At 43.0% G+C, this 13,945-nt stretch overlaps 1 protein-coding gene across 6 annotated transcripts in view; it reads right to left on the reverse strand.

Moving 5' to 3' along the window:
- Nucleotides 1-72: 72 nt before the first annotated feature.
- Nucleotides 73-13,945, reverse strand: part of LOC117156143 (uncharacterized) — a 108,299-nt gene continuing 94,426 nt past the window's right edge. For all 6 annotated transcript variants that reach the window (XM_033332917.2, XM_076618861.1, XM_033332913.2 and 3 more), the window contains 7 exons: nucleotides 6,243-6,490; nucleotides 5,403-5,904; nucleotides 3,793-5,314; nucleotides 2,300-3,070; nucleotides 2,051-2,217; nucleotides 1,767-1,966; nucleotides 73-1,608 (listed from right to left, as the gene is read on the reverse strand). In XM_033332917.2, coding sequence (XP_033188808.2) covers nucleotides 1,573-1,608; nucleotides 1,767-1,966; nucleotides 2,051-2,217; nucleotides 2,300-3,070; nucleotides 3,793-5,314; nucleotides 5,403-5,904; nucleotides 6,243-6,490 — 3,446 coding nt within the window. In that variant the 3' untranslated portion in view covers nucleotides 73-1,572. The remainder of the gene's footprint in view (nucleotides 1,609-1,766; nucleotides 1,967-2,050; nucleotides 2,218-2,299; nucleotides 3,071-3,792; nucleotides 5,315-5,402; nucleotides 5,905-6,242; nucleotides 6,491-13,945) is intronic.

Genomic DNA, 13,945 nt, shown 5'->3' on the forward strand with positions numbered 1-13,945 from the left:
AAGGACGATACTTATTTCATTGGTACAATTTCTCGTCTGTATCTTTTCATGACAATAAACATACATCTAAACTGATTTTTATTAAAAACAATTTATTCGTCATAATATATCATGCATTCTTACATAATATATCCATTATTACTTCTGAAAGGCACATACTTCATTTACGGGTGTATGATGTGACGTAGTGTGCGTGTGTGTGTGTGTGAGTGTGTGTGTGTGTGTGAGTGTGTAAATATCAGAAACATCCTAAGAAGCGTGTAAAATTTCTTTTCACATACCTGTACACTCTTTTAGATAGTATAACGATGCTCAGAATCTTTCTGATCGAGCCGTTTGAATTTTTCCTAGACGATAATCAATTATACATGTGTCTAGTCAAGTGTTAACAGTCGATTACTTAGAAATTCGCACTGATGAATACAATTCAAAACGACAAAAAAGTCGTGTACCATTATCGAGATCTTTTTGATCTCTTTCGTGCTCATAAGCGCAAATTTTCTTTCTTACAACAGATCATTTAGAAGTGCGTATTGGCAAGATTACATTATACACCACTCTTAGGAACATTTTCGAAATCCGAATTTGCCTCGATCGGATTTGGAAAATTTCACCAGACGAATAAAAACGTAACAATGAGCGCAACAATATAATCTGACTTCATCTAAATAAAAACATTTAGTTGAAACAAATCAAACGCGTTTTAAATTTGTCTACGCTGTTCACGTAGAACGTTTCGCATAATATGGGTAAAATAAAAGTTGCCTCTCTGATAAGGTTGTAAGATCATTCAAAAAGTTTCGTGACTCTGCTTCGACCAGTTTCGGAAAATACATAGAAAATACAAACGATCAAGCTTAAAAAGTAAATTATTATCGTTTGTTGTTACATCAAGTTAATTAAAATTGTTTTTTAAGTAATAGAAAGAAGATTTGCTTTTATCTTGTGTCAGAGATAAATGAAGTTGCATTAATTTCTAATTTGACATTTATAAAACTTTCTGAAACTTTCTGAGTGATCTTAACTGATGGATATTAAAACGAAAACGTTCCATCTCTGAACTATGCGGTTGACAGGCTAAAAGCGGAATCACGGGTAATGAGATTGAAATTTTCTTTTGTACTTTTTCGCTGAAGGAACTTACTAACAGTTATAATAATCAAAATTAAATTGACCTCGTGGTTATGTTTTCCTTTACAAAAAGGAAGTAAACAAGAGTGTAAAAAGTAAGTGCAATTAAACTTTGCGCGTATACAAGATCCAGTTCATCGTTCTTTCGGTTTTCTTAATTATATCCTAACTGTTCGTTAATGTTACGCGATTTCACCCATGATTCGGGCTTGTTAGCAATGTTCTTCGCTTTGTTTTACAAAAGAGAAAAAGAAATATAAAAAAAATTATATAGAACGTTCTGTTGCTCGCTTTGTTCAGATGACAATGGGACGCGATTAAATTAAGATAACGATCCGTAATGCGACGATGCAACTATGATACTTAACGAGATAAAGCTGCGAATCGAATACTGTGGTAATGAATCATCGGATATTACGAGTTCGCCGGCTGAGACGCGCTTCAGTCCACCTTTGCCGGTTGCACTCTTGGATACAGCTAGAAGAATGAATAAAATAGGTCATAAAACAGGTACAAATTATCAAGGAGGGATCTAGAATATTTTCAGGACGTTTCAAGCTTGAATTTCTATCTTTTTTCTTTTTAAATTATAGATCGTTGTGGCTTCTCTCCTCGTGGATAGTTCAACAACTTACGCCAAGTAAATTCCGAGGTACGTAGCCTTCCTTGTGTCCCAGTTTGCTCCACCACCATTCCCTCTCGTTGTCGTCGCCCTTTCGGAGTACAACTAGGGAATCGCCGTTCTTCAGTGTAAGCTCGTCGCTGTGTTGTGCCTCGTAATCGAACACTGCGTACACTTGCCCGTTGTTCATTATTCCGAGCTTCTCTTGGACACCTGCAGTGAGTTATAATAAAACTTGTTGCAATTGCTCATCAAGATTCAAGAAACATTCTACTAGTCGTTAAAATTAGTACTGACTGTATAAGTATTCCGAGCAGCCGTCGAAGCCCTCCTCGTCCTCTTCGCATTTTTCCGCTGCTGTTTCATGATCGGAGAGGGTAGTGGCAAATATACAAGCTCCGTGTTCCACCAGGAATCTCACCATAGATAAATTATTGCAACTCGCGGCACAGTGCAAGGGAGTCCTGCGGTAAAATTAATTGTACAATTATTCAAGGTTTACAACAAAATAAAATTAACGATTAAAACAAAGTGAGCGGCTCTTACCATCCGTCGCTGTCCTGAGCGTTTACGTCGCAGCCAAACTCCACCAGAAACTTAACGATCTCCAGATGACCGGCGCAAATGGCGTTATGAAGCGCGGTAATCCCTTCGTCGTTAGCCGAACTAGGATTCGCCACTTCTTTAGCAGTCTTCTTTACCAATTCCAATTCACCTTCGAGGCTGGCGTCCAACAGAAGCGCCAGAGGATCGAAGGAAACCCTCCTCGAAAGATTCGCCTTCCCTGTGCTAGACTTGAGATTCCCTTTTTTCCTCCTCATCACCTCGTTGCTCTTCCCATCGACTTCCAGCTCGGTTCTTCTTTCGGATTCTTTCGCCTTTGCCTTGTCCTCGATATTAATAACGTTCAACGCGTCGATGATGTCCGCTTCCTCCAATTTCTCGTTGCTAATTACATCTTCGTTGATACCGCTCTTCTTGCAATTGTCCGTCGTGTCGATGATTTGTGACTGTTGCTGAGATTGTTGTTGTTGTTGTTGTTGCTGTTGCTGTTGTTGCTGCTGTTCCGTTTGCATTAGGTCCGCTGGAATCTCGGTTTCCGGGAATAGAAACGCCGGTGGCATCTCAATCCGTCGATTTATCGACACGTGAACATTCGATTTGGCGTAACGGAGCTTCGGCTGTTCGGAGATCGGCGCCTTCTTCAGGGTCAGAGGCCTCGCTTTGATGATCTGATGGTTGCCGAATTGGGTTTCCGTTGGAGACTCCGGCGGTTCGGACGTAGGAATCGGCGGTACGTCTTCTTCTTTCTCCGTTCTGTGAACGATTCAGTGGAAACGTCGGTTAGGATCGACAGAATAGCTTGGAGGATTGCGGTTGTCCAAGAAGGTGCATTAATTGGAACAGTACGATCGACGTGGTTAATCCTCGAGCTTAGAGACTCGAAGAAGTTTCGGAACAATTAGATGCTTTAATGCGTACAACTAACTTTGATACTCTGTGTCAAGTGTTTGAATTAATGATCGAAAACGCCAGGTCTATCAAACTCCTAATCTTTTAAAAAAAGTTTCGATCACTGACGTGTATTCGAAGAAAGGGGAAAAGCGCGCGATTTGATGGTAAGATTTGGAGGGAACTTAGGTCAGGAAACAGGAACTTGGATCCCGCCTCGATGGATCGAAGAGCTCGCGTACACTAAACTGTTGTCTCAGCTGCACGGTAGTGGTTCTATTTTGGTGTCTATTATTCGAGACAGGCTTCGATTCACCGGCCAAATCGATCACGGACTAATTAACATTTATAATTAACCCGGTAATCGTTTTTACGAGCTGCTCCCAAAATCCCTGTTCTATCTACCAGTTTCTTTTGGGCAATAGTTGTTTGGCATGGATTCGAATAGAGATAGAAATTTCAATCTCAAAATTCCAATCTAAATTCCGAAATTCAAATTTTAACTTAAAAGTAGCTATGAAATCTGTGAAATTCGTTGTAATCTAAATTAATACGCCTAATAAACGGTAGCGAAACAACGCACAAACCTTGCATTGATTCCCAAATTGTTCTTGCAGTCGCTAATACCGTCGGTTGTGTTATCCACCTTTTCATGATGAGTCAGCCGTGGCGGAGGATTTGGTTTGCTCGGTTTAGGAGGTAGTGCTGGTTTCGTCTTGTCCTCTCCCATATTCTTCCTCTCGTTCTCGTTCTTCAACCTGTCGAATTCGAACGTTTTCTCCGCGGTCTTCGCAGGGATGTCAAATTTCCCGTTGTGCTCGTGCTTCGTCACGGAACCCTGCTCGAATTTATTCTGATTGTTTTCGAATTTGACCGGGTCCTGTTTGAACTGTTGCCCACCGACTTCGTATTTGTTCGAGGGTTCGTGCTTGAATCCTGCATTGTGTTCGTACTTCACCACCGACGGTCTAACCTCGTGCTGATCGTGCTTGCCGTACTGCTGAGTATTCTGATTAGGATCGTACTTTGTTCCATGTATTTGTTCGTGCTTGTTCTGCGCAGATTCGTATTTCCCTTGCTCGATCTTCGATACGTTATCGTACTTATTCGTCTGATTGGTAGTTTGTTCGTGCTTGTTTGATTGTTCGTATAATTTCGTTGGTTGATTGGTCTGGTCGTATTTTCCATGCTGATCGTACTTAGAATGTTGCTCGTACTTTATCTGATGAGAATCGTATTTAAATACCTGATTGGGCTCGTACCTTTGCTGTTCGTGCTTAGCTGGAAGAACATGTTCGAACTTTTCTTGGCCTTTCCCTTGCTCGAACTTCATCTTATCGGATAGTTCGTTGCTGGATGTAGGACTGGTCATCGGTTGAGTTTGATTGTACCTTTGAACCGAATTCCCGAAGCTGGTCCCGCTGGATGACGAGTGAATGGTCGACGGAGGGTTAGGAGAGTTCTGAGTCTGATAGACCGAGGACGAAGACACGTGAGTGTTTGCTTGAGTTGGGTGCTGAATCACAGGATAATTGTGCCTCGACGAGTAAGTCTGATCCTGATTTGGCGTTTGACTGCTAGGGATAGATTGATTTGATTGCTGTTGATTGGCATTTTGAGCGTTCAAGCCGACAAAATTTTGCGCGTTATTATGTCCACGGCCTATCAGACTCAACGTTTGAGGCATTACAGGATGAATTTTCGTGGAGGAAGTCTGATAAATCTGAGACTTGACGGAGAAACTCGGCGCCACGCTGGATACCGGTTTCTGATGCGTTTGAAGGTTTCTATGGTTCTGAGTTTGGGTAAGGGACACCGTGGTGCCAAGATTCGACGCCGACGAACCAACGTTGTGTTGCTTCTGTTGTACGTTCCCATGCTGTTGCTGTTGCGTTTGGGACTGTTGTTGTTGTTGCTGATGGATCCGAAGATTCTGCGACAGATTCTCCGGACTGAAGTTGTGGGATGAACTGATCAAATTGTTGTTCGTGCTGTTGGTGTTGTTGTTATTATTGTTATTGTTGTTGCAGGTCTGTTGCATGTTCACGGGCTGGTTGGCTAGGTTCTGGTTATGCTGCTGTTGATTCGTGCCTAGCAGTTGCGATTGACCTAAGAAAATATCAATCGAATCATCGATTAATCGAGCTTGTAGCTTACGATTAAATCGTTCTTCGAAAATTTTGTTCAAACTACTAACCTTGAATATGCGACTGCGACTGGCTGTGAGCGATTTGATGACCAAATTGTTGAAACGCCGCTCTCTGACCCAGCTGGGACGCGCTGGCCGAGTGCTGAATCTTGTTCTTGTTAACGTCGTCCTCGGCCGCCTTGAAGTTCACCGTGAACTTGGTGTTGTAAGGCAGTGTCTGGTACTTGGGGTCGTTCTTGTTTAGATTAAAATCGTTGTCATTCGGTATATGGGAGTATGGTTCGATGGCGGCTATGTTTCCAGCGGGTCTGGACTTTCCTCCGGCGTTGAAGTCCAGCTTCGACTCCGTGAACCCCGTGTTCGCGTTCGCGCGGTTTCCAGAGCCTAGTTGCTGGCTTAGTCGTTGATTCAAGGCTCTTTTACGCTGAAGACGACCCTGAAGCTGGGCTATCCTCGCGTCTATCGACGCCATTTCCGCTTGTCGTTGTGCCAGGGCTAACCGTTGTTGGGACACCATCTGATTTTGCTGCTCGTTCATCTTATTACGATACTGTTGACGGGGAAAAGGGATTCGTTTCAATTTCCTAGCTCTCGTTAGAATCAGTAACACGAATCCTGCTTCGTTTAAGACGTTAAAGCGAAAAAGAAGAAAAACAGTTGTTCAATTTCTATCCGACCCTTTAAGATTTCAACCATTCCTATAAGAAACCATCGTATAAGAAAATTCTGTGGGATCGGTAAAAGCATTTCGGTCACACTCGCGGAACGGACGATATCGACCTACTCGCCCTCGGATGGTCGGTTACAATTTATTGCAAATGGAAGCCACGACCCAGAATGGTGCAGCTGGGAACAGGAGCGACGGCTAGAGAGTGTGAAAGGGCTCACCATAAGCTCCCTCCTGAGTTTTTCCAGCTCGGCGCTGGCCGGCGTCGACAAGTGTCCACCACCGCCGCCGCCAACGCCTCCGCCACCGACGCCTCCAGCACCTCCACCTCCGTTTCCGGTCCCGGCTGCGTTCTGTCGACCCCGCAGCTCCTCCAGCTGTCGCGTCAGCTCCTCGACCTTCGCCACCGCCAGAGAGAGCTCTTTCTCCTTCTCGTTAAACAGCGCCCTTATGCAGTCCAGGTCCGAGGCTGTGAACATCAAACCAAGAAGAACGTTACAACGGAAAGCAATATTTTATTTACGAACTGTTACATTTTGTTTAAGAAATTGTGCAGAGAAATCAAGGTGGAAGATTTATATCGTAAAAGGAATGCTTTTCTTCTCTTTTTTTTTAATCGAGGAAACTCGTTCTTAAAGAGTATCGTTCTCGAGAATGGAATAGTATCGTTCCAAGTCGATATATAACTTCTCGAGTCTCTTCTTTAGAGTTGCACGGCTTCGAGTATGAACCGGAAACTGATTCGATATCCCTACAAAGATAAAGCAGGAGTCTGTAAGAGGAGGTGAAACGAGTCGGTCGTTTGACCCGACAAAGCAATAGTTTGCGAGGATGAAACTTTCGTTTAATTATTTCCTCGCTCCTTTGATCCGTTCCCTGATTCGTTCGCGACACCTTTCTTCGTAGCTTTAATCTCCGTCTAACGACGTTATCTTCTTCTCTCCGTTGCTCACCGCACTTTAAAGTAGAAGTTATCGAAAACAAGAAACGTATCCGAGCTGAAATAACAAATAATCTTCTCCTTTCTCCCAAGACGAGAAAGTCGTGTACCTTCCAAGCAGAGGAATTCGCATCTGTGGATAAAGAAACGAACGCTTTCCTCGCTGACCGCGAAAATGACGATCGTTCCAAGATCTTCCGTCCCCGTTTTTCCAATTCGATGACTATCGATTCGTTCTCGGAACGAGAACGGCGAAACAATTCAACGACTAATTGCCCGATCGTAGCACGTCGACTCGTAACGCGAATCCCTGCCGTGTCTCTCGTAAATCATTCCTTTAATTGACACTTTTTCCAACTTTCCAACGTTATTCGCCAGTCGAGGTAGCTTTCTCGTCGCACGGGTCTTTGCCTCGCGCGAGTTCGTACATCGAATTACCGCCGATGGATGAGGATTTTTTGAGCTGCAGGAGAACTCGAAGCTTCCGTTATCGAATTTGAAAGGGAAACACGAAGGGCTGTACGGTTTTCCACTGAAAGGTTCGCGGAATATCTCGTAGGATTTGAATGGCCTAACGCATGACTTTCTTTTCGATTTTAGCAAGTTCTATACGAAAGAACGACGGGTATTAAAAAACGTATCTCTCGAAAACGAAGGCTCGTTCTGGAAAATTCTATTAGCATTTCGTAACATTACACGTGTACTGCAACTTACACCTACGATCCTTTCAAGAATGATTTCTACAAGCGCGCCTTTCTCTCGTAAGAATAAACGAAATTTAATCCAATTAGAATTCATTTTCAACAAGCTATTTATTCCACAATTTGATTCTCAGCAAATTAATCATGGAACGTTCATGCATCCTTTGATCTCTTTTATCAGTTGCCCCACTCGTTTAAACATTTACGAGCTCGTAATTCGCTATGACTTTTGTTTGTTCCCATCTCTCTCCGTTATTTTATATCATTATACAATTTTGCATTTCATAGATGTATAATCTTCTTCTTTTTAAAGGGTTTCCACGTCGATGAATAAATAAATAAACGAACAAACGAACAAACAAATAAACAACAGAAAATATACAATCGTAAAAAGAAATTATTCGATTCTCTTCGATTGTTAAATTTGTCAAAAGTATTTCGACTGTCCAGGAATTTCTTTCTCCAGCAAATCGACCAGATCGAAGCATCCCACCACCCTTTCGATTTTCCGAACGATCGTTCTTTCGAGTTGCAACGCGGCTGTCTCGCGTTTTCCAGCTCGATTCGCTGGAATACATCGCGTTGGAACCAGTCGTCCGCGTTCCACTGTCTCGTTTCGATACCACCGCAGAAGAATTGCCTCGAAAGCTCGTAAACCACGCGTATCCTGGACGACCGAACGGTTGTCCTGCGGAAAGGACGATTCTTCGTCTCGTGTCCTCGATATATATCCAGCGAAGAAGAGCGCCTCGCGTGGAATACTGCGCGGCGATCATGATTCGACTGGTCTCCATTCTTTTATTTGTCTCTGGTGTTTCATTTCTTTGCAGCGCGCTGACGTTTATTGCGAATCTCTTCGTTGGATGTACCGAGGACGAGAATTTTAAGCTTTTCAGGTCCGCTGGCAGCCGTAGCTCCTCTTAATTAGAAAACCTCCGGAGAATTCATATACGAAGGACGGACGTAAGTCGTGGGTAAGAAATAAAACGCTCAGGAAGGTCGTCTTTTCGTCGAGAACGCGGTTCCAAATATTTCAGGACCTCAGAGGTTCAAATAATTCTTCAAAATTCTTCGTACGATTTTTTGGTTACAGCGACCGATCGACGATCTTTGTAATCGGCACTGAATATCGGTCGGAAAGTAAATTCACGAATTAACATTTAATATCGGTTACACACTAGGAATACTTTTGCAAGCGATTACAATTTCGCAATTTTATTCGCAACCGAAATCTTTGGCCAGAAGTCTTCATGAACCTCTCACCGTATGTATTAAAGCAACGTGGCGTTTAATTTCAAGGAGACCCGGATTCGCAAAAACCAGAGAACTGGTTCGTAGGCCTTTGACCGCCTTGCCGTCATTTCCCGCGGGTGGAAAGCAGCGAGCAAAAACAGCCCGGGAAACGATGAGGATGGAAAAATGGAGGCGAAGAATGTAGGAGAAGGGACCTTTTGTCGCGCTGCTCCACAGAGGAACGATCGGTCTCAGCCACGCCTTATTAGACTTTTCATTTCCATTCCCCCTTCCTTCTTCGTCTTCTTTCTCTTGTCCTTCTTTTTCCTTTTCTTCTGCATTCAGCTTATTGCCTCTCGGCAACGCTCGTGAACCGCGAGACAGACATGCCGTGGCGAAAGCTCGTCCCTTTTCGAAATTACTGCGAGCTGAGTCGAACCGTACGCCGCGGCTTCGTGTATGCCTAATTTGGAAATTATGTGGCGAGAGTTAGCGGGCGAACCAACATTTTCGTTGTGGAAAATTCACTCTTCGAAGCGTAGGTACAGAGAGACGTAGCAATTTGTCGTTTTCGGTCGCGTTGCTGTCTCGAGAATTGTAAAATACGTGCTAACTAGATGCGCAGCAGCTTTATAAAAGCGGAGAATGCTTAGACTAGTAGCGAACTTTACTCTTAACAACACGAGCACTCTAATTCGACGCTGAACATTCTCAGACTTTGGTCTCCTGCGTATGCTTCTGAGTTTCAAACGTTCCGTATTCCGCGACTCTGCTCGCCGATTCAGTTATAGCTAGTTTGCTGAAAATCTCTCGAAATCCAGCGACAAACGGAAGGGATGAAAGAAACGATCGAGAGCTGCTTCGTTTTTACACGATAAACGAATGCGAACTGCGAAACGGTCTGATTAATTGGATCAGGTTGCGTAAAACGTGTTCAATTGATACTGTTGCACGATTAAAGATGCAACGGTCGTTAGCAGCGACGCGAAGAGATATTCGTTCGATAAACGATACAACAACAACAACAGTGTGCCGCGTTCGCATCGATGAATTCTCGTCGTTTAATTGTATGCACCAATTAAAAGGATGCCATTTAATTAAACGCAGGCCGCTGTATCGCGCGAGTTCCTCTCCGACAACGTTTGCCGATTTTTGCCAGAAATTTCCACATTCTCCGCGATCCTGACGTTAGAAACATTAAACCAGCTGGTTAATGATTATTTCTCTGGTCTGGTTTACGTACCAATCTCTCTCGAGTTTCGTTTGCATCTTTCATACCATTCTAAGAGGATGCTCGCTATGAACGTGAAAAAAGGCCACTTTCGTCGTTCGTTGAGAGGTACGTTGACGATTTAAAATCCTCAGTTGAGAATCTATTGCCTCGATGGATCTCGGAAAATTTAGCAACTCTCTTGCTTCGCTTTTCTTCCTTAAAGATTCAAGAGTTTAGATCGTATTTAGTGGAAGAGAATGAAGCACACTTTAGAAGCTGAGTTTCGTGTTCGAAAATGTAGAAGAATATTATTAAGAATATTAATTGTTCGGAAATTTCATTTAGCACGTTCTGAAAAGCAATTCGATCGCGATGGAATGTGAGCTGAATTTTCGTTGGTCAATTCAAATTACGTGTTGCATAATCTTTTCGATCGTATTAATTTCTTTATACGATAATAAGAGATATTTATCCGCAACGGTATCTCTGTTCGTGATAACAGTCGATCGTCAAATTCTTCTGATAATTAACTGGAACTTCGTGCTGGCTGTACTAGGAGACTATTAATTGCTTCGAGTTTGATGATACGTTGTCACTGTGGCCGCACGTTGGCGGTGATTATCGATTTCGCGAGGTCGCGACGCACATAGGGTATCACGCCTCGAACACGTTCTGAGAACACCGGACCTTCCGGCAATTGCAAGTTCGATTGCACTATCGAAAATTGGCCACCGCTTCTCCGACGGCTATTACACTTCTTCGATTCTCCAGAGAGTCGCCGGGTTCATGCAAATTCGCGACGACTTCCCACGTCTATCAGCAGCGAACGAGGATTTCCGTTCGAGTTTTCACCGGAAACGGCCGTTTCCAGCACTCTGGAGTTTCTCGGAAATTTCGAAACTTCTCTCCGTTAATTTACTACGAACACGACGATAAGTCGAACAACCATATCGTATCTTACACGTGGAGCGATATAAGCTTTTAATAATCGACATGGAAACGATGGATTTTTAGAAATTTCTCATTTTCATTATCCCGTAGATTCGTTTTAATTTGAATCCAGCGTACTCGAGAGTCGATTCGTTGTTTTTTAAACGAGAGTACGGGTTAGAATCGTCGAGGATGCTTTATGGCTCGATTGCTTTTCACGCTGGATTTGATTGTCAGAGTTCGTTGCATCGAAGAGGAATATAGTCGAAATAAAACAATAAATCGGCCACGAAGATCCACCCTTGTTCTTATTGTTAGACTCACCCGTTTTCCCCCGCCAATGATTTCGCGTCGTGCAGGCTACCACGAAATGGCCAGCATTCTGTTATTTATACGCGGGCTGTCTCGAAGTTGGACGCAAGGGTTTATTGGCTTAATTCCGCTATTTTTCCTTTGCGAAAATTCGACCAGCTTTAGTAAATCAGAACACAATAGTTAGACGTACAGCTTGCTTCGACGAAGCTGTTGAATTATTTTAACGAGAAAAGTTGATGTTTATCTCTAATTGGTGTCCAAATTTTCCACCATTATGCCGAAGCTTCTCGAAGTACCTTTTGAATCGAAGGGGAAACAGAGGCAAAGAAAACCCTAGAAACTTCCGCAGAGTTACAGAGCTCTCGTTTTATGAAACTTCCTCGATCTTCCAAAACGCGTCCTCAATTTTCCCGATTCGCGATCCCACGCCAACTCTTGCGAAGGAACTGTTATCGATGAAAAATATCGCAACACCAAACGCTTTCGGCTATGGTTACAGTCATAGAGACGTAAAGGTAAAACGTATGGTATCTGCGAGCTGAAAAAGCGATACAAGAATAGAAAGAACACGCTGCATGGAGGCCCTTTGTGCGCGAATATTTCGAAAATCAAAGCCGAATGGCGGTAATATCCATAGGGAAAACTCTGTTTAGAACGATGACCTCGACAACGTATTTCACGGTCGTCAAAGATCGGCAAGATCCCGAATAATTATCCAAGCGTTTTTTCCAAACTTGTTCGATCGTCGGTATCGTTGGTCGATTCGTTAAAATTACGAGCTGCGGTGTTCGCGGATGAAGTTCGTCTAAAATTAACTCGCGAGACCGTGGGCCAATCGCTCGAAGCTTCTGCTACATAATCTCTCTAGTATAGAGAGAGGGTGAGAGCGAGGGGATGATGTATCGTCGCGTGGCGCTATTGTCCGATGACCTAGAATTCCATTATCGAATTCTGGCTATATGTGCCGGCTGGCGAACTCTCGCTCGTGTTCCCGGCTGTCGCGCGGCTTCGAGATTCGATACGCCTCTCGGCATCCGTGCCGCGGATACACCGTGTTTTCCGTGTCTACGCCGACCGAATGGATTTCTGATACGCGAGCACCGCGTGCCTCCGATACGCCAAGCGCCGTGTCCTGATTCAAATTTATCGAAGTACCCTGGCAATTTTCCTGTCGTCCATCTTTCGAGTATCTTGCGTGAATGCCGCCGTTACTCTTTGCCTTTGATTTTCCGTTGACTTTGGAGTAACTGCCGAGCAACGAAATTTGAAGATTCTTACCGAGGCTAAATGTCTGTACTGACAGAGGATTATTCGCAAACAAATGTCGCAGTCAAATAGGCATCTGTTTTTCTGCGGATTTTCCACGAGAGATAGACGCTGATTGGCTGTGACACGTGTTTGCGGGCGATTGTCTGTCGATCGAGACTTAGCTTAAGGGGGTATGCTATTTTAATTTAACATCTCTTTTCTTTTTGCTTGCAAATATTTGGTAAACGACGAAGGTTTTTATAGGAAACTTCAAGCGATGTATTAAGTCTGTGTTTATGTTTTTTGTATTACATAGAATTGCAAAATGGCAGAGTGGTTGCCACATTATCTGACTCCATATCCAGCGTAAAAGGTAAACATTTTGTACGCGAACTTAAAAACAAAAATAGATTACCTTCGATGTAGCACACGATTTTTCCATAATTTCGAAAAGTGGGGGCTTGTGAGAGACAAAATATTATTCTCCGGCAAAGAAAAACAACTTTAAACGTTTGTAGAAACTCAGCGGATTAAGACACTAAAAAAAGTCATCAAACGCTACATTATGATCTATTTTTGTTTACGTTCGCATAAAAATGTTTTACTTTTTACATTCCAGCCACGTCTGCCACTGGCTGCAAGCAAACAAGGTTCCGCTGAATATGAAGTAAGACAATGTTATACCACTCCGCTATTTTGTAATTTTATTTAATAAAAGAAATAAAAACACAGAGTTAGAAAGTCTTAATCTTTTATCAAATACCTGTAAGCGAAAAGAAGTGTTAGATTAACTCTATTTTTTTTAGACTTCCAGTCCTGCGTATCTTCTTTAAGGAACACGGAAAAATTAATTTCCTTTGTCCTTGAACTTATTTCGTAGTTTAGGTATTAATTACGACCAAAGCATACTAAGGATCGATATATGAATAAGCGAAAAGTTAATTTCGATAGACGCGTAATCAGTGACTAATTAGATTAATCAGTGACCCATTAAGGATCGAGCAATAGTTTTTAAGAAAAAGACGTAATTAGATAAGACTTACGCGAACTTGTATCGTAGGAACTTCTTTATGTGAAAAGTTTAACCAGGAAGAAGTGCCAGTTCATAACATATCGGACTCCCTAGAGGGATTTTTTGCGAGCCCACGAGAGAAATCGATTCAAAATTGAGCTCGGGAAGATAAGCGATCCCGTTTTTGCGTTTCGACGGAGTCAAAGGCGTCCCGAGACGCTCTTCCCCTTTTTACGTTGATAGTAAGACCCGAATAAAAGCGACGCCTTCGAAAAATCGGACTGAGAAATCGGTTCTCTTATTCTTCGCAGGACTTGACGGGACGTTGCGAA

This window comes from Bombus vancouverensis, chromosome 5, assembly GCF_051014615.1.
Source record: "Bombus vancouverensis nearcticus chromosome 5, iyBomVanc1_principal, whole genome shotgun sequence".
In the NCBI taxonomy this organism is placed as follows: Eukaryota; Metazoa; Arthropoda; class Insecta; order Hymenoptera; family Apidae; genus Bombus; species Bombus vancouverensis.